This window comes from Corapipo altera, unplaced genomic scaffold (assembly GCF_003945725.1).
Source record: "Corapipo altera isolate COAL_440 unplaced genomic scaffold, ASM394572v1 268, whole genome shotgun sequence".
In the NCBI taxonomy this organism is placed as follows: Eukaryota; Metazoa; Chordata; class Aves; order Passeriformes; family Pipridae; genus Corapipo; species Corapipo altera.
Genome location: NW_020884901.1, coordinates 6,534,143 through 6,558,833, shown reverse-complemented (window position 1 = coordinate 6,558,833; position 24,691 = coordinate 6,534,143). Strand labels below are relative to the sequence as shown.

Sequence of the window (24,691 nt, the reverse complement as noted above, 5' to 3'; positions counted from 1 at the left end):
ATTCTATGACACCTGTCAGGAGACAACTACAATTTTCCTATTACACTGGGGAAAGTCTTAACACCAGTGCCTATTTTTGTTTCTAAACTGGAAAAGATAAGGAAGGGCAGTGCCATGGGATCAGCAAGTGTCCTGTCTGCAGTTCAGAATTTCCATCTTGCTCCTCCAGTGTTCTGTTAACAGTTGGTGTTGCTTTTATCAAAGAGCTAAAAGGCACTGGACATACAAACAGGATGGTTTAATTGCAAAATTATTTGCCAGTATCATTATTAAGGTTCAGTTTTCACCAGTTCCAACCAAGTTATGGTTAGTAACTTGCAAAACAGGATGGTGAGCAGCCCTGACACATCTTCCAGCATCACCAATTTGGATCCTTGGGCAAAGTTAAGCTTGCACATTTTTAATCCTGTGCCACTTGTTAATTAATGTGTCTCTGGAATTTGCCCCCAGTACTTAGCTCTGCAGAACTGATTACTCACAACTCCTGTGGGGCTGCAGAGAAGGCAGTGAATGCTCTGTATCTTTTACAATCAAGCTTCAAGAGACATTCTTTCATATGCTGCATTTAAGACATCAGAAGCAATCTAATACCCTTAAGATCTTGGGATGTTGGATAAGAAACTTTAAAAAAGATTCTATTAGGCTCTAATTAGGTGCATCCTGGGAACTCAAATCCCCACACACATTAAGGTCAGCTTTTTGTAAGTGACTGATCCAAATGAAGAAGGTTCAGATCAGTGTGACAGGGAAGCACAAGATGCATCACCCACATACTGAAAGCCCTGAGTGTGTGTGAGGTATGTTCAGATACTGCAACTCAGGCCAACATTTAGCTGTCTTTATAGCTTACACACATGAGGATAAAAATGGAAGCACACACACTTGCCAAGACATTCCAAATATGGAGTTGAAACATCAGTGACTATATCAGACAGCAAACTCCTTCTGCTTTTGTGTGTCTATATAAGGATGCTAGAAAACATCACCAAAAATGTTATGAAATTATATATAAAATGTTTATTTTCCTAAAGTTTGAGGGGTTTTTCAGGAATATCCTATTTCCCTTAAAAAACACATACAAAAACCTCAGTGAAAACATTTCAGATTTATTTTAAAGCCAGAGTTTGAAACAGTTGCATTGCTGAGTGGTGGTACTCTGACAGTAGAGATAATTCATTCCTAATTTAGTTTACTTTCATTCATTTGCATAGTGCAATCCTTTTTAGTTAAAATGTTATAAAACTTGTCTTGGGGTTTTGTCACACTTTTACAAAAGCATCCTCTTTTACAGTTCTGGCATCAACAACATTTTGTAGCTGAGATTACATCAAAGTTGCTGATGTTTCTGTTCTTACTGGAATACACATAATCAAATTGAATTTGGCTCAAATAACAGGGAGTCCAAACCTTTTCTAGCAGAAGTGGAACATTTGCCACCTGCCTGGGTTTCCTGAATATCCTGTAACAGGGTTACAGGTGACATCTTATTATAAAGTATGTTGTAAATTAACACCTGGGCACACAATATGACCAGGACAGGAACCAGCACACACTGGACATCCTGGGTTCATGATTTTCAAAAGATTTTCCCAAAGGACACGTTTGAAACTGGTCCATCTCTCTTGACACATTATCAGAGTGCAGAAAAAAACCTCAAATCCAACAAATTCCAGTGAAACCCAGCAGTACCTGAGGGCCCTGAGCAGTACCATGTGCAGCTTTCAGGGGAAGGGAAACTCTCCAGAGAAGCTTCAGTAAACGTGCAGCCTCTTCTAAAATCTGCTGCACTGTGTGAGTATTTGTGGAAAAGCCATGCAGGGATGCCTGGGCTGGTACCTGTATCACAGGAGTAGAGACATGTCATATTTTATACTTAAAACATTATGGAAATGTAATCTTAATGAATGGATTTAATCCAGTGGGTGTGATTTCATATTTAAGATAATGTACACAGACATTGTTTGCCATAAAAACTAATTTGTTAGTTAACAAAAGCTGATGAATTATGCATTATCTGAGAATTTCAGGGAGGGAGGGGATTCATCCTAATCAATAACCATGATTAAGAATAGATTATATTTACTAGATTTCCTTTGCCACATGGTAACAGTTGGCAACTCTCTTCTTTCTCCATTTGCATTTCGTGTCATGTTATTTGGAAGTCAATGATTACAGACATCAATTTAAGCAATATAGATGTTTCTTCCTTAGCAGACCCTTTAAACTGTTCCATTTAATGCTAAAATAACCATCAGGACACACATAAAATGTTTTCCTCTGCTGACAGATGAGAAAACCAAATTGAAGAAATTGCATAAATGTGAAATAAAGGAGGGAAAGAATGTGAGGGGAGCAAATGAATTACCAAAGCAGTGGTGCTACAGAAGGGGGAAGGGTAATGAAAGAAAAGCATTTGCAGTTCCTACCCCATGCAGAATATAATCTGAATATTTATTTATCATTGTTATCTAACCAGAATCCTCCTGTCACATAAAACATCCCATTTGCTAAGTAGTCTGAGAATTCAGTGATGTAAAACTTGATAGGAAACTGCAAATTGTGAAACTTACTGCTTTTATCTTTACACCAACAAAACAAGTTAAAAACTTAGAGAGATTACTTTTCCAGTCATTATCAGTATGTTAACTAGGTCATTTGGAAATATATGATACTTCAGAGAGTCTTAACTGTCATTCAGGCATCATTTTCCTGGGTGAGCACACATGTGATACCACAAAAAGAATTTCAGAATTGTGGAAGACTGCACCTTCAATAGCTTCACTAATTATAACTGCAAAAATAAGTAGCACAAATTTATCCCTGCAGTTAAGACCTTCTGGTTTTTGAAGAGCAGCAGGAATGGTTTTTACAACACTTATATTATCATAAAATCATAGGGGTGAAAAGGACCTTCATTAGTCACTTAGTTTTCTTTTCCACTCCAAGGCAGGAAAGCATTACATGGAATTTTTCAAATATTGGCATAATCATTTTTAAAATTCCTCCAGTAAGTGTCTCTGAGCACTCTCCATGCCAATGGTTCATTATTTTTACCACTGGCTGTTGTTTTCAGTGCCTGTTCCAAGCCTGTCCTGTTGGGGTTTAAGTTTCTTAGTTCTTTATTAGATGCCACAGACATGCACAGACTGTTCCTTCCCTTTAATTGAAGCTTGTAGGCAAATTTATCTTTTCAATCCACCCCAAATATGCCATCATTAACTGTGTCCAGGAATTAAAAATATTACATAAGAAAAAATGAGCAGAAGTAAAAACTAACTAGTTCTCCTGAGTCTAGAGGAAAAGGACTGACATTATTCAAGACAACACAAACATTTGATTGGTTTAAACATTGTTATGTTTAAGATTACAGCAAGAGCACCATGACTTGTTATTACTGTGTCACAGGATGCACAAAGGATGATACACTGTGTTCCAGAAGACAATATTTGATCATTAATAAGATATTCCAGTCTCTGGATAGCCACTGATATTGCTAAAATGCTCAGCTGATATCAAGAAGTGAAAAAAATATTAAAAAGCTTCCCTGAATAGGAATGTAATATGAAACAACCCTCATTAGCATGCATCAATCATTAATGTACAGTTACAACTTGGTGTTACTAAAGGGCTGAATTCAACTAAGTGGGGAACTTTATTAGCTCTGTATCCCATTTCTTTTAATTGTCTCATATTTCCTGCATTAGTCTCAAACCTGCATTACAAGAAAATCTCAATTAGTTTTATCCTTAGATTATTTTTACACACCACTACTTTATGCCCTCTTTAAAGCATTTCAGACTTTTACCTGAGGTTTTCTGTTGTTGCTTTCATTTGGCTTTTTTATCATTTCCAGCATAACAAACACCACTTTTCACATAAAAACAAGTAGTTTTACCTCATTTCAAGTTGCAAGTAAAGCTAAGATTGCTTAAAGCACCAGAATTAACTAATTTACCTGTAGCCTCATTAACTCAGAATCACAAATAAGTGCCTGTACCTAGATGAGGCTTGGACTGTGAAGGTTGAGGTGTCCTGAGTCATTCACTGCCTGCTGCACAATTAACCCGGTTCTTCTTCTTCTTCTATAAATTCACCCTCCTTTAGCAGCTTTCTCTTCTTACCTTTACTCCAGGCTCCTGCAGCTTCGTACCAGTGATGTCTCTCAGGGAAATGTCCATTTCTGCCAGGACCTGCTGCCCCTCTGTGATCTGTTTCCTCAGGGCCTCGTAGTCCTCGATCAGCCCCAGCACGTGGCGCCCGTTTTTGTCCGCCCACACCCCGTGTCCGGGCACCAGGCGAGGGGTGCACGTGGTGCTGGAGCAGGAGGTGCTGCTGCAGTGGGAAGCACTGTCTACATCATCCTTAGGGGCTGGGAGTGTACCTGGGGCAGAAAAACAGTGGACTTCTTTTATCCTTACGTGCAGAACCGATTGACACTAAATTTCTCTCAAACCACACGTCTGAGGTACCGACAGTTACAGGATCACGGAATATTCTGAGCTGGAAGGGACCCATAAGGATTTTAAAGTCCAACTCTTAAATGAATGGCTTATACAGGGATTGAACCCACAACCTTGGCATTATTAGCACCAGGCTCTGACCAACTGAGCTCATCTCAGGGTCATAACTCATATTTAGGACACATTTGGACGTACCTGTTTTCCCCAGTGAAATGCAACGTCCACTCCTCTGCTTCTGCTGCTCACAAATGTTTCTGCTGGCAGCAGGGCATTTGCAAAGGTTTTCTACATATAAAAAGGGAGAAGGAAAACTCTTATAAGTAGATGTTTACATCCATTAAAAAACTTCCCAACTCTATTTCTGCTCCTTTTATTGCTGATGCTGCACTTGGACTCAGGAATCTTCCAGTATTTACCTACTCTTGTATTTTAGCATCTCTCCAAAGTTCTAGATATCTCTCAAAATAGTAAAAATATCTAAAATACCTCCTGAAGAGTATATTTTAATTAGCAAATGTAAGCTTCCCATTAATTTCACAAGAAGTATGACACTCTCCACACTACCAGACTAAAGATCTTCCAAATTCCCTAAGCACTTATGAGTAAAGACAGCAACCTAAAAACCTAATAAAGTCAGCTGTTGACATTCCAAGGAGTTTTTCTGACTGTATGCTGGATGTATGGAAAGCTGTTACTATGCAGAGCACTTTAAGCAGCAAGGAAGATTTTCATGCCCTCTGCATCCCATGTACATTTATATTGGAACAATAATCTGAGTGTAAACATTACATTTTCCTTGATTTGCTAAAACAGCATCACTTAAAAGTGATTGAAATAAAGGTAAAATATTCCTCAAGGGCAAAAAAGGGACAAGTGATTTATCCAGAGCCCATTTAGTGCATTTATTGATCATTCTTGGGTAATATTTACTCACCCTTACAAACACTACAGAGCTCTGGAGTGAAAAAAAAACCCCCAGGTAAGGAAAATTTCACTTCACACCCCCTGCACGAACAGCTCTACCAGGAAAGGGATGTGGGTGCAGCTGATGTTGTATAAGGCTTTTAGAGCATCTTTAAAGAGCCAGGCACGGGTTCCACAGCACAGCAAAAGCACACACAGCACAGTACCATTCACTCCTGCACAGTGCTGAGATCCTGGTTTGAAAAGACAGTTGATATTAACAGCTGACACTGATGCCACTTCCTCCCTCTTTCCTTTGGAAAGCTGTTCCTCTAATTTTTCATGCAAGGACTTGTTGGTCTCGATGCTCCTTTCCAGCTGCACCCGCAGACTCTGTATTTCAGTCAACAGTTCGTGTAAGTCAAGTGGATTATTCTGATCTTTTCTGAATTCCTCTGAGGCATCACATCTGGGATCTGAGACAATTTCAAAAGAAACACTTAAACATCTTTAACTACTAAAAAATATTAGCTACTAGAACACTCAGCAAGTAAGTTATAGCCAGTGTTATCCTCAATATTAAAAATTAACTACAAACAGCATTGAGATAAACAAAAAAGTGCGTCTTAATTGCTTCTACCCAGGAAAAATTTAAAGAGTAGAAAATTACTTTTCACTTTGTCTATTAAAGCTACTAAGTCTCAAGTCAAAAGCTAAAAAATGTGATAAAAACAGAATGAAGAGGATTTACAAAATCTGAAACTCAGTAATGCACAGTCTGGGGAAAGAAAAAGGAATGGGTAATCTCAGAGTACAGAGGAGGGATGAAGTAGAATTGGGAGTTTAATTTTATACACAGAATTAAAAACAAAGTAGTGATCACCTGGCAACGAGAGGAACAAATCTGAACACGTAAAAAAGCAAGGGCTGTGTTTGCCTTTTCACAGAAAGAGATCAGCACACAAACAATTCCATGTATTCTTTCCTGCTGAAATCAGAGTGATGAGGGTGTTCTCAAGACAGTGGGAAGGAGCTGAGCTACATGAGGAGGGTGCTGCTACTCTCTAATGGCATCACCAGTTCCACAAGGACAATCACTTCCACCCTGAGCCCACTTTGGCTTAAAGCCTTGTGCCAACAGGGCTCTTCTGCTGCAGCCAGGCAGGAAATCCAGTGGCAGCAGGGCATATCAGAGGAGCAGGGAGAAAAAAAATCACCTTTTACAAGAACTTCCAACAAGGAATTTGCTGGATCTGGTAAGGGGAATGCAGCAACGAGCAGCATTCCACTCTTTTATCTCACCACACCAACAGCTACGTGGTGGCACAGCTTCCTTACAAGGGGTAGAAAGAACTCAGGTGAGCTCCAGTCCTCTTCTCACCTTTAGTGTCATCAAAGTGGACTGGAAATTATTAAACAGCTCGTTCAGAAAGCAGTGCCAGCACTTCTCCCAGCCCCAGGGAGAAGCCATACCCTCACCTTCAGCCAAGAGAAAGCACAAGCTACCTGAGTAAGCACGACCTGTGAGGATGCAGCAGCAGGTATTTAGATGACAAGTAAATATCTAAGATTCCCAGGAAGCCTGAGCCACTAAAACTTCAATTCTTGTTTTTAGCTTAGCTAGAAGACAAAGGAAACTTGGGGTGTGTGCAGTCAACATCTCAAACAGCCTGGCAGTGACACCAAGTAAAAAGCAGCATTTGATTAGCAAGTTGTCAGTTCTCTCTGCACAGCAGAGAAGCAAAAGCACAGAAACAGTGACCCAGCCCTACAAGGTCATATTCAGAGGGAAGGGTTGCAAGGGCAAATTTTGTGCATTTATACCTGTCCTCTTCCTTCTTGCTTCTTCCAGCTTTTCATACACCTTGATCTCTGTCCGCAGCGACTGCAGTAACTTCTCATTCTCAGAGATCTGATGTTGCTTTACATTGATTTCTGTTTGCAACCTGTTAAGTCCCAATAAACAGCTGAGTTAAATTCTTTTTTTTTTTTCAAAATCTAAAATCCATTCCTCTTTCCCTCCATAATTCTTGCCTTGCCTTTTGAATATATCCATGCACCTCATTAATGTTAATGGCTATGGCTAAACACGTGCTTGTCACATTGACAATCTTCTTCTCTAAATGACTGTTTAAACGTGGACAGAATCAATACCTGTTTAATTCATTACGACTGCTGTAAATTTGACATGTCAGGTATCTGATTTCATCTTCCTTTTGGCAAATTTGTTTTTGCAACTTTTCGTTTTCCTTCTTGATGCACTCATGATCCTCCTGAAGATGCTCAATGATTGCACTTTTCTTAGAAAGAGACTCTCTTAACTTTTCATTTTCCTTTTGTTTATCTGAAACAAGAAGAAACACAAGGTATCTGTAGTGCCCCCACTAAAGTTATGGTTTTTAACTAAATCAGCTTTTTCAGAGACTATCAGAAAATAACAGCTGCTACTCTTATTATTGTTAATCCCAGCTTAGATGCTTATGGTTGAGCATGGAATTTCAGGGGTTGGGAGAATGGTTAAGTCAGTTTAACGAGTAGAATGTGACTATTTTATTGTTTTCTGATCTGGAATGAGTTGCAGGCTACTCCTGTAAAGCACAGTTCACGTTTTTACCTCTGGATCCTTTTGCTAACATTGCATTCAGAACTTGATTTTGCTTCCTCAGGAAATGTATTTCAGAAGTGAGGGAATTATGCTGCTCTGAGCCATGGATAAAAATGTTTGCAGAACCTATAAATATATACATAAAAGATGATTTATGAGTCATCTCTAGGTCATTAAAGATTAAACTTTCCAGACAAGAACAATTTAAAAAATTGCAGAAAAACATGTTATGAAAGCTATTTCTCCACTATATATTTTGAAGGTTATCACTACAGGCTAAAAGGCAGCTCAGGTTAATGCCAAGTAATCCAAAGCCCTGAGCATCACAAGTATCTCTCATTGCTGGGCAACCATTACCAAAATTGCAGAATTATCCCCAGCAGTCTTTACCTATCAGTTAATATCCCAACAGGACAAAATGCAGGAGTATTTTGTGACATTTCTATGATTTGAAAACTGTTGGAGGGTTTACCATATATTTTAGTCTTACTCTGCTCATACTCCACTGTATTTAGTGAGAGAACAACTAGATGCTACCAACTAATCCACAGGGACTAATGCAGGAGTAACATAAATAGTCTGGCAAGAGATCTGTTACCACACAGCCAAGAGTCACTGTCTTGGCCTCTGATTACAAACTGAGAACAGATTTATGACCACAGGGATGAAGATTCATCCCTCTTAAATTTGTGTATCTAAAATTCAGGTAACTGAGCCCGACTTGATCAACCATCAGCAGCCACAGGGAGGAACAGGCCCCTCCAGAGAGCAGCTCACCCCATGTGAGCATCCTCTCCACACCTCTCTGTGGGTGAGAGCCCTGTTCTCCAAGAGCTGCACTTCTCTCCACTGCCTCCATGAGAAGCTTTGGAAAACCAGCACAGATTTAGATGTCTAAATTTCAGAAAGATAAGGGTGATGAATCCTACCCTGGGGATCTTATTGTGTTAGTCATATGAATATAAGTGTTAAATCCTGTATCCAGTCAGTCAAATTCCAGCCCAGGCACTCCTCATAATGTACTGTATTTATGTTACTCATCCCCCAAGTGCACTGTTATGGTGCAGCCTGGAAAGTGCCACATTCCACTCTCAAGGTGCTGCCTCTGAAATGCAAGTCAAGTAATTGTTATTGCCCTTTACAACCTTCTCATAGTCAGTAAAAGACTTCAGGACCCACTGGAATTAAAAGTATTTTTCAGTTGATTGGTTATCCTAGTATCTCCTGAGATAACTACAAGAGTGTCAAGTATTTGGTTAATAGAGAAATAACCAGCTGGCAAAAAAAATTAGCTGAATGTACGAGGAGGATGCCTTTCAGCTCTAGCAGTTCAATTCAATTTGATGTGCTGCACTTCCTCTGAGTAATCTCATTTTATTGTAATCCCAATTGAAGCTTTTACCCACTGCCTAACTGGGATGTAGTGTGCCATGATATGCACCTCTTGTCACTACTGAAAGACTCAAAGGCTCCAGAAGCCTGGCACTAATGGCATTTCACTATCTATATGTTAAAGAGTTGAGGCAGCTATGTGAACTCAAAAGGCTTTTCCCTTTTCAGACTTTAACAAAGCAATTCAAGTTGAAGTGGCAAGGCTTGATGGTCTCATCTTGATTCTAATTTAATTTATTGCCCATCACCCAGCTTTATCCTATTTGAAAAGTTATGCTATCACAGTTCTACTGAAAGGCTTTAGAATATAACTAGTAGTTATCTTACATAATAAGGGATAATGTAGAGCCAGTGGTAATAGGGACACAATCCTGCAATTTGACCCACTATTGAGACTACTACTTCTGTGCAGAGCCCTGCTGACATCAATTACACTCTCCACAGAGGCAAAGGTCCATCTAACCAGAGGAAAGTGGAGCATCAGGACCCACAATTGCAATACACTTGAGTTCTCATTCTGTTTTGTGCTGAAAAAGTGAGTGCTAAGGAAGCATACCTTGAAGGTTTCAAAGGAAACACTGACTGAAAGAAAGGCACTATTGAAAATCACAGCAAAGAGGAAGAAAATATTCATTCCCAGGTAAAGCAAAATAAAGGCATTGACAGATGAAGAGAATTCTGAGTAGAGACAGTCACTTATGGGTTAAAAAAGCAAAGAAACCCCTATTTTAATGTTAACTGCCATTAATAACATTTGAAACCTGGGAAACTCAAAATTAAATCTTTGATTTTATTTTGAAGCCTAACATTTGAAATGATTGAAGCAATTATTTTAGTTCTACTTGCACTGCAAACCTCAGCTCTACAGGAACGATGTAGTCATTACCAGCACTTGAGTCATTTATAGAATACTGGAAGCCCAGAGGCATTTAAATACTTAGAGAATCTAAATATTAAAAATAACACAGCAAAAATAGTGGGCAGATGTGTGTATGTACATCCGTATAATATTTACTAGACAAGAATAAATCTATGCAATAACTTCAGTTGAACAAATGATTCAATATCATGAATTTAGCAGGCTCTCATCAACAATTAAGTATGTTACAACTTGGCTTTTTGTTTTAAAGGAAAACTAACCAAGGATATTAAGTTAAAAGTATTGAATTCATAGAATCACAGAGTGGTTTGGGTGGGAAGAGATCTTAAAATTCATCTCATTCCACCCCCTGCCATGGGCAGGGACACCTTCCACTAGCCCAGGTTGCTCCAAGCCTCATCCAACCTGGTCTTGAACATTTCCAGGGATCCAGGGGCAGCCACAGCTTCTCTGGGCAACCTGTGCCAGGGCCTCACCTTCTTCCCTTAGAGGGAAGAATTTCTTTCTAATATTCAATCTAAACCTACCATCCTTCAGCTTAAGGCCATTCCCCCTTGCCCTATCACCCCATGCCTTCAGGAATCTGCCTCAAACTTCACTTGTGAACTTCTTTTTACACTGAAAGAAATCTCATCTATTAGGAAAAAAAGGAGCACCATTATTAGAAGAGAGCACAGGCTTATCTGATCTCATGAAACAGGTCTTCAGTACAGAGAGAAATAAGGACTGAAAGTACATAGTAGCAAAAAGGAGCTGTTCTAACAGGTAGTTTTTTTCCTTTACTTTTCAAAATTTCTCCTCCATGCATTGGTAGATGCGCTAAGGCAACAAGAAGACAGATGGAAGGCATAAGACAGTTTATAAAGAAAATATACTTTCACTGCATTAATGGATGCCCTTGCCAGAATCTTTATGAAGCTGTAAAAGAGTTGGAAGTGTTTCAGTGTGGTTATTTCACGAGCACAGAATGCCTTTCCAGCAGTGTAAATACTTCAAGGATGAAATGGATGCTTTTTATCCACCTTTCCATCACTGTAAATTATCCCTGAAAGCAAACTGCCATGTGCAGGTTGCCTCCATTTAAACAACAACAGAAATGCATCATGGGGTGATGTAAAACATAATGAATCTAATGTCAGTATTAGTGAAACTAAGGCAAAGGAAAGTATGTCTGTATTTATTGCCTGCTTTCAGTCTGAGTAATATTGCATATTAATCAATTGTCCTGTGGGGGGAATGTGGGAGAGTGAGAGCAAAGTGAAGTGCAGGTACAGGGTGCTTCAAAGGTGCTCCAAAAGCATCCTTTTAGTGAAAGCTGGCTATCTCCTCGTGAAAAGTTTTAAACACAGCTCAGAGCTTGGCTTTCAGAGATGCTGAACACCAGCAACAGAGAGCACTGACTCCCAATTTGCATAACTATTCTTAGCATTTTTCATCCGCTGCTTTATATTAGAGTTTGGAATGAAAACCAACTCCATGTTAAAATTTCCATCAGTCGCTGTCAGGTATTTCTCATTAAAACCTCACGGTGGCATTTTGTCCAGGACACATTTATCCCACCAATCAACTCCAATGACAAGCTGACACGGCCCAGGCTCTGTCTTACAGGCATTTTGTCCCTGTGTGTAAACACAAGCTGGCTATAGAGCAGTCAGAAAATTCCAGAGGAGGCATCTGCAGCTGGCAGTGGTGCTGTGCTGACTGCCCCAGGTGTACATGGGACAGGAAAGCTAATTCTACACAATTCCTACTTTGGATCAGTAGCAGGGATGTAATTCAGAGCAAAGCACCTCCTTCTTTATTCAGACTGGAAAATTCATACTGAAATGATGTTGATAAAATGGGCTTCCCCTCTCCTGCAACTGTCCCTGGCTGGACATGGCTGAAAAGTGAAAGAGGACATCCTAAAATACAAGAACACTGAAATAATAATGATATCCCAAAGGCACAAAAACAAAATAGGAAAAAAAGCAGGCTGTTTGCTGGTAACAGAACTAGGAGGGTCTTTCAATTCTCAGTATGAAATTCAACCACAGCACCATCAAACGTTATAAAAGTCCCTGGCAGTCCTGTTCTCTGAGCAATGTGTGCATGTGCAGGTTTGCAGCTCTGTGGTGCACGTGTAACCCATAAAAGATTTGTGCTTTGGTACTGGGTGCACTTCCAGCACTGGACTCAAGGAAAAGGCACATCAGATCTGTATTTATGTCACTCCACAGGCAGGGTGGGAAACCAGTGTCTGCTGAGAAGCTCAAAATGCAGAAGGACTCAGAGAAAGGCACATCATTTTAAGGGGTGGGGTTATTAAAAAAAAAAAAATCACACAAAACATTTCCAGCAGCATTTGATCTCTCAGGCTCTCATCAGAAAAGGTGGATTTCATTTCTCATGAAATAAATTCTTACCTTGATCTAGTTCCTTGTCTGTTACTTGTCTCTCAAGCTGCTTCCTCAGTCTCTCATTAGTTTTTATGGAGTATTCTAAACGCTGTCTCAGGATTCTAATTTCTTGCAGATGCTCCATTAATAACTCTAAATAAAGCAGGAGACCACTTCTTATTTTGAGCAAATTACTGTATTCTTTTACACTATGTACTCCTGCCAAATCTAATGGTTGTTAACACTAAAAGATGATACAGAGCTGTTAAAAATGGCAGATATTAAATATCTGACTCCACGACAGTCTTTTTTTTGTACAGTGCTCAAGCCATGCATTTAGTGACAACTCCTACTTAAACAATAGTCCAGTTTTAAGGCTCTTCGAATTTCTTCTTCCTACAAAACTGGAGTAGATAACAATTTTATCTAGTTAAACATTCCCTGTACTGAGAAATGAATTCAAACTCTGCAATGCAGCTCCACATTCTGGCTCAACACACCAATCACATACATTTTCCCTTACAATAGGAAGCTCACAGAGTAACTCAGACAGAAATTTGACTTTGACTTACACAATGCATACCATAATAAATAAATCTGTTGAATCAAGTTTCATTACTGTACCTTTTCCTTCTTGCTTTGCCATTCTACCATTTTTCTTCCATTGGCTGCAAGTTTCAGCTTTACTCAGGAGCTGATCTGTTCTACCTGTCACTGTCTGATTTGTCAGTTTATCCCTGTCACACACTCCTGGTTTACTCTGCAAGATTTCTCCCTGAGCAGTCGGTGCCAGCTCAGACATTAAATTTTCATCGCTGCCGATGAAGTACTGCAAGCATCACTCGTGCTTAGTGAAACTATCCAGGTCAAACATGACACCACTTATTAATTATGCAGCACTTAACAATCCTCCAGGAAACACAACACTGGCTTTCACAAAATTAGAAAATCTCTCTTTTTCAACGTAATGATCTCTTGACAATTGTCTATTTCCCCCCTATAACTTGTCTATTTAAGGGCTGTCTGGAGCACTGTAAAAGCTGAGAGTCTAAAACAACAAAGGCACAAATGATCACGGTTTATTTTGTCTCAAACAGGAGGCAGCTCACATCCTTGCCATCTCTGTGTGCCTTATCACTGGAATTGCAATGATTATGCAAGGAACTGGAAAGCTGAAGCGGACAAACATTCTTCATTATTTCTTAATTAGTTCCCTTGTGTGTTATTCATCAGCTTTTCCCAATATCCAGCGAATCTTCAGTGGGAAAAACATTACCTGGGGGGAACTTGCTTGGCACTGTGCTGTGCTGGCCTTCCAGGTCACGCCTGTGCTCAGGTGAGCCAAGGGGAGACTTCTCTGACAAATCAAAGTCAGACAAGCTCTGAAGAGCAGATGGTACAGGGGACTCATCCTGCAGCTGCTGGTACATCGTGGCGTTCTTCTCGTTATCCCTTTTGTGCCAAACAAAACAGTTTTAAAATATAAACGTTGTTTTATGACTTTGGAAGCACAGACAGAGGGCTTGCTGTCAAATTCACAGGTAAAGCAAAGGAATTTATACGGGACACAAACCACTACACATCAGAGGTCGTATCAAGACTGAAATTCAGAGCTCACTGAAGTCAGCAGGAATAATCTCTGGACCTCCAGCCCGCTTTGTATTTTCCAGCACCAGGTATTCACCTTGGTGTTCAGGGGACCTCAAGCTGCCTTGAACAGGCAGCTGAGGGTTTCTGTAGCACAGAAGAATCCCAGGCTGGCATAAAACCAACATATGCAGCACAACAACACCTGCTCTCTTCACCTTCAGCAGAAGGGGGCTGTGAGAACGAACCTCAGCTGTGCTGCAACTTCAGTGATCTGAGCCAGCCCCAAGGTCACAGGGAGCTCCCTGTCCCTCCTGGCAACCAGGATAATGTGTGAACATCCACCACAGTGGATCATGGCACATGTATTGTTTGTTCATCACTGGAACAGTCCTGGTAGCGTGATGTTTCTTTTTCAGTATCTCAGCTTTTTGATGAGAAGTGGGGAAAAAAGCCTTAGTTTGTTTTCGATGGATATTTTATTAACAAATTGAATATTAATAAGCAAAGCCCTGCCAAAAAGCAAAACAGTGGAAGTTGTGCTACAAAAAATCCCTATCAACTTAAGAAACAACCATATTTTTGCTAAACATTCAGTTGCACTCTTACCTTTGAGCTAATTCATAAAGTATAGTAACTTCTGTACCTATTGATTCTCCTGCAAAGCAGAAACAGCTGATTAAAAACACATACTGAGAATTACAATTTTTTCTCCTCCATCTTACTCTATTTAAATATAGAATGGTAAATTAATGAGAAATTAGAGAAGTCAACAGATACTATCACACTGTGTGTTAGTGTCAAATTCTGTACATGAGTAAAACTATTTATAGCTTAGCAACAAAGCAGCATCTTGCTCTGAAGCTCAAAAAAAAATTATTAGGGACCACAGGTGCCAGATTTTACAGCCTTGGTGTTTTAGTTAGCACACAGATGCAAAATAATTGTGCTGTATGCAAAAGGATTAAGAGTAAATGCTTCAATTAAAAAATATATAAATAAAATGATATAAAAACAATTCTGTTGCACTTGGATTTTGTCCACCCTGCATCATGTTAACAGTAATTCTTAATAAAGGGGCACACACGGGATTTTGCCTGCAATATTCTCTGTGGAATTGTGTGTGAGCACAAGCACAGTTTAGTGCAAGAGACCTGGACTCAGCCACTAATTTGAATAAGGAAATGAGAGTTTCGTGGTGTCACCTTGGCTCCCCAGATTTTAAAATTTTTGTGCAATTAAGCACAAGTGGCAGGGAGGAGCTGCACAGCTGAAATTTCAGGGGAATGAACTGAAGGTCAGGATGGAAATGCCGAGACAGACGGTTGTTTATGCTGCTTCTTTACCGTCAATTCTTAGTACACTGGATGTTCTTTACAACCCTACAAACATCCTTTTATTTTAATGTGTGATTCAATGCAACACCATTGTGTTAGATATATTGAATTGTCTCGGTTGTCAGTGACTTTTCACAGTATATAGGATACCATCTGTTGGCTTAAAGGCATTTAATGTTTATTCACTACAGACTTCTCATTTGTAATGCAAGGAGTCTCTGCAGCCACCGAAATCGTTGAATACACTCAATCTTTTATTACCCTGCTATGACACACTGCCTGTAATACCTTTTTCTCATATACAGCTGCTTTATATGAGCAATCAAAACTGCAACATGCTGCTGAGATCTTTAATGAAAGGCAGAACACAGATCATGGCATGGCTGGGCCCTGAATGGGGCTGAACAAAGTCATCTTCCAGAGCCAATTCCAGGAGGATGTGGGGGTCAGGGTCCCTATTTCAGGTGCCTCAAGTGTTTTGCTGAAGATGTAATTCCTGCTGCTGACATCTGTGGAAGTATTGCTGGTTGTCTGGGTCAGCAAGAGAAACACTTGCAATGCCAGGAAAAGGTTTTTCTTGCTGAATTACTCATGATAACGTCCTTTTTCCATCACTTTCCTGCTAACCTTCTTTAAACTACAGACTGAAAGCAATATGCAGGATATAATCTTCCTTCAGGTGACCAGTGTCAATTGTGATGCTCATTTTCCCACACATGATTGCATTTTAGCTCTCTGTCATGAAAGACAGTGTGTATTTCCTAACCAGTCAGATTATTGGCAGCAAGATACAGGTCCCTTGGGCAAATCATAGAATAATTTAGGTTGGAAAAGACCTCTTAGACCATTGAGTCCAACTGTTTACCCAGCACTGCAAAGCCCAGCACTAACCCATGTCCCCAAGTGTCTTCAACAGAGTCAGCTGGGCTTGAAACAGGAAATCCTGAAGCTACGTGTAACAGAACTTTTATCAAGCTAAATATAACCACTGTATTTTGGACAGTTAAAATATGCTTGTGTTAAGATAAACAGTTCCAAATAACAGGTGTCAATAGAGAGCACAATCACAAAAGTAAAATCCACTCATGGAGTAACGGCCATAAACTAAAACCCAAGAAGTTCCACCTCAACATGGGGAAGAACTTCTTTCCACTAAAGGTGGCAGAGCTCTGGAAGAGCTGCCCAGGGAGGGTGTGGAGTCTCCCTCTCTGGAGACATTCCAAACCCACCTGGTGTTCCTGTGTCACCTGCTCCAAGTGGTGTTCCTGTATCACCTGCTCCAGGTGGTGTTCCTGTGTCACCTGCTCCAGGTGACCTTGCCTTGGCAGGGGGTTGGACTGGGTGATCTCCAGAGCTCCCTAATTAGCCTGTGATTCTTGTTGGAGCACAAAAATTTTACCTTCCAAGACAGCTCTCCCCTATAAACCATTTTAAAGCAACCCTTCCCTTAAAAACACGATAAACCCCTTCCCATTTGGACAACATGAACACACGTGACAACGAGCACAAAACATTGCTGCTTACCATAGAGGAATTTCATTTCCAGCTTCTCAAACAACAGGACACTTTGATTCAGCTGCTCACGGAAGCCTTCAGCAACATAATAATCAACATCACTGGCCTGAAGCAGCTCCTCAAAGGCTTTAACCAGACTTGTCAGATGCTGATGGTAAGTGACACAGCCACAGCGGATCTCTTTAATTTGTTGGCATTGAAAGGAGAGCTCTCGAGCTTGGGAATGAACTAATGAATCATATCTGAGAAAATGAAATTATCTGTAAGGCAATTTGCTGACCGTAAGTGACACTTAAATAAAAATAAAAAGCGAATTAAACTTATATTCCTGAACTATAATTTTATGCGACTCGATTTGCTTTTAAAGCGCTTTTACGGCCGTAATGAGAGATGTGTTGTCTCTAAGTGTTGAGTTGGGTATTTATGGGCATAACTTGGGGGTTATTCTCCATCACTGAACTGCTTCATTTATAAAATGGGCCAAAACTAAGGGAATGACTCGATGGTCTGCTGGGAAAGAACCCGGATGGCACCAAAGGTGCCAAATTTAGATAAAGAAGAGGGAATCCATGAAAAGAAGTTTTAAGAATACACCTGTTTTTCCTGACTGGATGGTTTTGGGTTTTTTTCAGGATGGGTTTTTTGATGCTTTGGGGTTTTTTTTTCTTAACTCATTATGGAAGAACAGAGCTGTCCCTTCTGAAATTTTATGTATTTACACAAAAAAGCACAATAACAGACTTTCTGGTTTCACCCAGTCTGAAAATTCTGCATATTTCTGCATGTTTTTTACCAGAGACATGACCATGACAACCACTGTAGTGTCCAAACTCCTGTACTTCACAAGCCAGGATATAAATTTCAACTCAATTGAATTTATTTATTGACTTTACACTTGCAAAGGTAGACATCCCCTTTATACTGCCACTGTCTGTACCACAGGTATAGTTCTTTGTACAGAACCATACATTAGTGGAGAGAAAAATAGCGAGGATTTGAAGAGATGCAGAGAATCAACCAAAATCTATAACGGTCTGGGTTGTTATAGAATTTTTATTGTCATTTGTATATAAAATAATTCATTTTTGGGTCTGTCACTTGTGACTCATGATGATGTCCTACACAGTGGCCATAAAAACTTCACAGTGACCCATACTGTCTCATTCCTTAATTTACAGTTAGATCTTCCTTTGTAAATTGGATGAGGGGTATTTTCAAAGTATTTAAATTCATATGGGCTATGTAACACAATTGTATTTTACAACAGTAAGACTCTGAGATATAACAGTCCATGTTGGTGGTTGCTCAGTGTCTCCAAATATTTCTCCTCAAGCATTTGGAAGAAAGCCACAGGGCTAAATCCCTTTCTTTGTTACACTTCCTGGCATCCTACAAGCCCTCAGGACAACAACAATATTAAAATAGGAAAAAGGGGGGTGGATGTTAAAAAAGGTTCACTCTTATGAGCCCCCATTCTATGGTTGTGATTTGTATATATGAAGCCAAAATGCTGCCCCCAGTCTTATCATTCAAAAAGCAAGACTGATACTTTCCAGCCTCCCATAAATGATTTTCCAGCTTATGAGCTTATGCTATAAAATTTCATTCATTAATTTATATATATATATATATCTCCACTTTCACAGGAAGGAATCACAGCACTTCAGCTGCAAAATAAACAGGAACTAGAGCGGAAACGTCTTATTTTACACATGAAGTCTGGTCCCATGAACAGAAGGACCAGTATGGATGTGCCAGCCAACTGCCCACAGAAACGTTTCTGGCTTAAAAGGGATGTTCCATTTTCTTGCACTTGTCACCTGAAAAAACCCTGAGTGATTCAAAACTGTGACACTTTGATTACAGAGCTCAGCCCCTCTCACAGGTAACCTGAGATGTGGCTGCTCAAGGGAGGGTGTCTTGCACCAAAGACAGTTGTGGACCTGAGGTGTGTGGCACAGGACAGTTACACATGAGCTAATCAGGAGCAGTTCTGTTGTTGAGGAATATTGTTTTGTACTTCAAGGGGCCCTTTAACTAAGTATTTCAGTTTATTTATGGTAATGTTGGTGAAATAGCCTTTACTATAACACACTTCTATGTGAATAAAATTATCTTCATGTTACCTTCCTATTGCTGTTTACAAAACAGAATCTGAAAGAGCAACAGCTTTACTCACTTGGATGGTGATGTTTCCCCCAGTTTGTTCTGAAGGTGATACACTTCATCGAGATGCACATTTGCAACTTGCTCTTTCTCAAGTTCTGCCTCATTTTCCAACAGCAGTTCCTTAAGGTTTGGTGCTGCCCATGTATCAGGTGCTTTTGAAGACTCTGAATTCCTGTTTTCAGCATGGATCTCATAATCCAGCTGATGGACATCAGAGAATGCTTTGATTTCTTGCATAGCTTTATGTGACACTTGTGTTCCAGACCCTTCCACGGGCAAGGCTGCGTCACTCACAACTTCATTAGGAATACCCCTGAGCAGGAGATGGTCAGAGCTCTGCAGCTGAAACAGGAACATTTTGTACTTTTCAAGCTCACACTTCATATTCTTAATTCTTTGTTTCAGTTCTTCTACATCATCTGTGGCTTCACAGTCATTGAGTGCATCTGTACTTGTTCCACTCAATTTGCAGGAGCGCGGGCGCTTGGAACCCAAATGTGCAGTGGCTGAGTCCATGTCCTCGTGTTCCATGGGATAAAACTCTGCATCCATCTCTTTTAATGAACTCTGAATATTCCCATTGCTAATGTTATGATGATTTTGCATGTCTGAAAAACAGGAGGCTTGAGAGTGAATATTAATACTTCTTTATCTGACACTCTGTTCTCAACAGCACCAGAATGAATTCATTTAATTCTACAATAGCAGAATAAAAATGCAGATAATTACCAGCTATACAATATCAGTTTGGGACTTTTGACCTCTTTCTTTGATTTGTCTGTTAATTCAATAATTCAAACCCTTATCACCTTTCAAATAAACAATACTCAAAATACACCCACTTTCTTTTCCCAAATGATTGGAAATTCCTTTTGCCATATGCTGTCCTGAATCAGACACCACTGAGGCCCAGACCTTTGCAGTCACAAAGATATAACCTCAAACACGAGACCATGAGATTTCAAAGGAGACTCTGACTTTACATGGTTCTTCCTAAAGCTTCTAATTAAATATTCCTCTTCTCCTCACTTCAAAAATCTATACAAAACCAATTGGAGCATAAAGTCAGCGGAATTTTAAAAAGGTTATAAACAAAATAGTAAAATTTGAAGAGGGAGCTTTAATAACTTCTTTTTAAAGGTTGATCTAAACAAAATCCATTAAAGTGTTTGGTGTTAAAGGTTTTACTGGCACACATTTGACATGCACATCACATTCTTCAGGTGACTTTGCCATTCCTAAGTAATGCAATCACCCCAGATTCAGCCCAATAAAAGTCATATATTCCTACATATAATCCATGTTTAAACTTGTGTGTGTATTGAGGGCTCTATGTGTTAGTAGCTAGCAAAATGATTATTTTCTAGTTACCAGTAAATTAAATTTTGCCCTTCTATTAGTTCTGCAAAAGATCACTATGAATTAGAACTTCCCTTCTGGGAGTCACTCATTGATCTTTCAGAGGCCTTAATACTTTCAGATTGGTTTCCATGGAGAATTTGAATGCCCAGGTTCAAGCTTTAAATCAGCACAAAATCTCAGGAGGAGCAGCTCTATATGAAGGCCCAAGTCAAGTTCAAGCACAAGCAAATAAAAATAAATATAACATAAAAGCTTGAATAAAATAAAGCTGTGATATTGGGATATCAACACTGCCCAGAGAAGCTGTGGCTGCCCCATCCCTGGAAGTGTCCAAGGCCAGGTTGGACGGGGCTTGGAGCAACCTGGGACAGTGGAAGGTGTCCCTGCCCATAGCAGGGGGTTGGAACAGGATAATCTTTAAGGTCCCCTCCAACCCAAACAGTTCTGTGTCTCTGTGCAACAGTTCATTCATCAGCTTCTCCTCCTTCCCTACCAGTGGGTTGCTGCAGTAACACAGATGTCAAAAAACCCAAATACCTGGTGAACTCTTAAAGTCTGAAATGCTGATTCCATGTAAACATTCCAGATAATAAACAGATAAAATAATAAAAACAGATATTAAGGAAGAAATATTTCAGATTAGAGTACTGGCTGTAGTTTTAATGAACCAGTGCCCTTTAATAAAGGAGAACTAATAAGCTCTCTGTGCATACATGGCCACACAAGGAGCACATCCCTGCACACCAAAGGATCACAGATTTGGTCATATCTTCTCTCTACAGTATTAATCAGGTTATTCAAGCTCTCCCAAAAAAGACTAATGGATGATGCAGAAACATGGAACACACAGTATTAAGCCTATTTATATTTTCATTAAATGATTCCATTAGGTTTCAACCTAATTGAATGCCTTCAAATAATTCAGATAAGCAAAATTCTATCATTCAGTTGCTTCAATTCAATAGTTCAGAACTAGATGCAGAAGCAATAAGTAACAAACATTTAATTCAGAGGAGAGTTCAGAAGTGAGGACATTAGCAACAGAGATCAGAGTCAGGCACATAACTCATTACTTTTACTGGAAACCAGACTCATAAATCCCTGTGGTCCTTCTGAAAGCACAACCCTGAAAGACCAGCTTGGATCCTTGGAGCAATTAATCCATACTAGCTAAGAAAATGAGATTTAAAACCCACAAATAATGGCAAGGGAGATGATTACCTGCAGCAATTTATGATTTTATACAACTCAGAAAAAATAGAGTTTTAAAATTTCCTTTTTTCTTATACTATACCATATAAATTCTTTACCTTGATAGTTTTGCTGATTTTTGTCCATCACATACTCATTCTTGTCCTCTGTACCTGGATCAACACTTTCCAATTCCACCTGGGTTTCACTATTATCCACTTTGAGCAATGAGTCAACTGGAGAACAGTTGGGGGAGAGTAAAACACAATTCAGTAAGTGACTGAAAAAAATTTAATGGGGACAGTTAAAAGAAACAAAACCAAAAAGCAACCAACCAAAGCACAAAACAAAAAGAAAAAAACAACCCCACCTCACAAATCCCAACCCGGTTCTCTGACAATTTGGAACAGGAAAATATTGGTCATGTGTAACAGTGCTTGCACATATTTTTAAAATACTTGAACTAATTATAAGGATAACTACTGAGAATGACTTGCAAAGGCTCCTACTAACAAATGAAGATAAACATTTGCAAGTCCCCTTTGTGATGTTACAGTTCATCAATTTGTAGTGCATTTCTCAATGTTTTATGTTAAGCTTAGAGAAAAGGCTTCAAAGTTTCTCCAGCATGACCACTGATCATAAACTAATCTTCTGCAATCTCCCATTGCAGCAAGCCTTGGAATTACCAACTGTGCAGTACAAGTGTTACCCAGGAGAAAGAAATCAGTGTGGAAAGGAAACCACAGGAGTGCAGCTTCTGATTCATCTCAGGATTCAGTTCAAAAGTGCTGCCTTTCTCAGGATTCTCCATGGGCTTTGCACCTACCAGAATTAATTGCTCCAGTCCCATCACCTTAAGTATTTACAATAAATTGTACCATATCTGTCCCTTTCCACGACAACTTCATTAACAAAAAAGTCTCTGCAAACTCCATGTTTGACAGTGGTTCACTCACCACTTGATTGAATCTTATTTCTCATACTGACACTCCCTCCCCTATCCTTCAGATCTCTACTCAGTTTTTATTCTAACTGCTAAGTGCATTTTTGGTTTCTTACCACTCCAAATCTTTCTGTAATACCCACTGCTCTCTGTCTTACAATTTGTCATAGTTTGCAGATCCTGATACTTTGTCAACAACTGAGTTTAGATTAACCCACCACACTGGAAACAGACACTTGATTGATCCGTGGAATATTGGAAAAACTTAATTATGCAGCATAAACAAATACAGTATTTTTTACTCTCCTGTCTCCATTACTGACAGTTTTCATTAAACTTGGCATCCTGTAAAGGAAATTTTTTATTTACCTAAACACTGACATATACATATGCACGTGTGACACTTCGTGCATCTGTCATTTATTATGGATTTTGTGCCATGTGTACACAGCACTTTCTATTCCATAAAAAGCTGGTTTACATTTTAGTGGCAAAGAGGAAAAAAAAAGGTGCTTTTCAAGATCTGTACATATTTGTCTACTCAGGAAATTCATAAGGTTAAGCAGCACTGTAGATATATAAAGACAATCTGGGTTTAAGCCACTATTCCAAGCAGCACAATCGCCACGTCTGTTCATTATTTACCTCTCCCTGATGTGCTTCCCTGGGCAGGTTCTTCTCCAAGGTTTTCAGCTCCAGACTCATCCAAGGAGTCTCCATTAGTTTGTGCCTGCAGTGGTTTGGTTTGTGCTTCACAAGCTTTCAGACCTTCCCAGGGTGTCCTGGTACAACACTGTGGTTCTGACCCCGATTTCTGCATCCAGGAGTTTAAAGGCACATTTCCTAAGGGTCTGGAGGATTTTAAGAGCACAGGCAGACGGGATTTCTTGGGCAGGGAAGAAGAGCCAGCCTGAAAAAGGCATGGAATAAAATGGGGAGTTGTATCTCACATGAAACAGTCAGAGTATAGGAACTACAAGGAAACATTTTGTAGAAAAATAAAATTTTTCCTGTAAGATCAGTCAGCTGTCACTTTAGTTTTGGCAATAAGTTTGCAATGCCCTTGGCTACATGAAAAACAAACATTCAGAGAGGCAGAAAACCCATTCCACTGGTACAATTTTCTGTAAGTACCAGCTGCTCATGCATCCACAGCCTCCCAGTGACTGGCTTCCAGCTCAGGAACCAACACAGCAAATCCAGCAGTGACCAGTAAAGGTTTTTAACCAGCAGGACTGTTAGTTCTGAATTTGTGGATGCCTTGGGAAAATAGTTTCTCACCCAAACTGACCTCTCTAACTGCCACTTCCTACTGTCATTTATATCATAAATGTCTGCCAGCCCAGCAACTTAAAACCTTTAAGCTAACTTTAAAACCTGTTCCCTTTAAAACACTTTTTTTTTCTTTTAGTTGAGGATCCTCCTCATTTTTAAAAAATTCTGAGCTTACTTTCCTTTCTTCCCTTTGTCTCCACCTAACAACCCCTATTTCCATAACTCTGAGAAAACCAACACAGCTTTGCATCAGCCACAGGGGACATTTATCCTGCCACAGAGAAATTCTTCATTAACAAAACCATCTCCTTCTCCCATATAGTCTATAAATTGTTTCTGTAGCATTCCCAGTTCCTACTGTAACAGACATTCTGTCACTGGAATTGGGTGCAGTTAAATTTCTTAAGTCACCACATTTTAAGCCTCTCGCCTTTTGGAAAGTCTGCACAAAACAAAGGTTCCTTGTTTAAACCACAGAGCATAAGATAGTGCTATCTCCAAAAAGATAAAAGCATGCTATGTGTTGATGAGAGTTATGGAACTGTGTGCAATAATAATAATAAAAATCAATAATGGCATGTTCAGATAGATTGAGTTTATTTTTTTACTGTTCATTTGCTCTACCCCTGTCCTGGGTCCCCTAATTTCTTTCACCACCCAGTGTATTCTGAAACACCTTTTCTCATTCACT

The 24,691-nt window shown here is 39.6% G+C and overlaps 1 protein-coding gene across 5 annotated transcripts in view; it reads right to left on the bottom strand.

Moving 5' to 3' along the window:
• Positions 1-24,691, bottom strand: part of CDK5RAP2 (CDK5 regulatory subunit associated protein 2) — a 72,325-nt gene that overhangs the window by 4,997 nt on the left and 42,637 nt on the right. For 2 of the 5 annotated variants that reach the window (XM_027649851.1, XM_027649852.1), the window contains exons 23-36: positions 23,371-23,635; positions 21,899-22,015; positions 19,237-19,834; positions 17,067-17,299; positions 14,815-14,863; positions 13,895-14,070; positions 12,646-12,771; positions 7,978-8,094; positions 7,518-7,707; positions 7,188-7,309; positions 5,591-5,839; positions 4,656-4,748; positions 4,122-4,381; positions 1,690-1,836 (exon numbers count right to left, since the gene is read on the bottom strand). In XM_027649851.1, coding sequence (XP_027505652.1) covers positions 1,690-1,836; positions 4,122-4,381; positions 4,656-4,748; positions 5,591-5,839; positions 7,188-7,309; positions 7,518-7,707; positions 7,978-8,094; positions 12,646-12,771; positions 13,895-14,070; positions 14,815-14,863; positions 17,067-17,299; positions 19,237-19,834; positions 21,899-22,015; positions 23,371-23,635 — 2,742 coding nt within the window. The remainder of the gene's footprint in view (positions 1-1,689; positions 1,837-4,121; positions 4,382-4,655; positions 4,749-5,590; positions 5,840-7,187; positions 7,310-7,517; positions 7,708-7,977; positions 8,095-12,645; positions 12,772-13,894; positions 14,071-14,814; positions 14,864-17,066; positions 17,300-19,236; positions 19,835-21,898; positions 22,016-23,370; positions 23,636-24,691) is intronic. The other 3 variants (XM_027649853.1, XM_027649854.1, XM_027649855.1) reach the window with 2 other exon arrangements.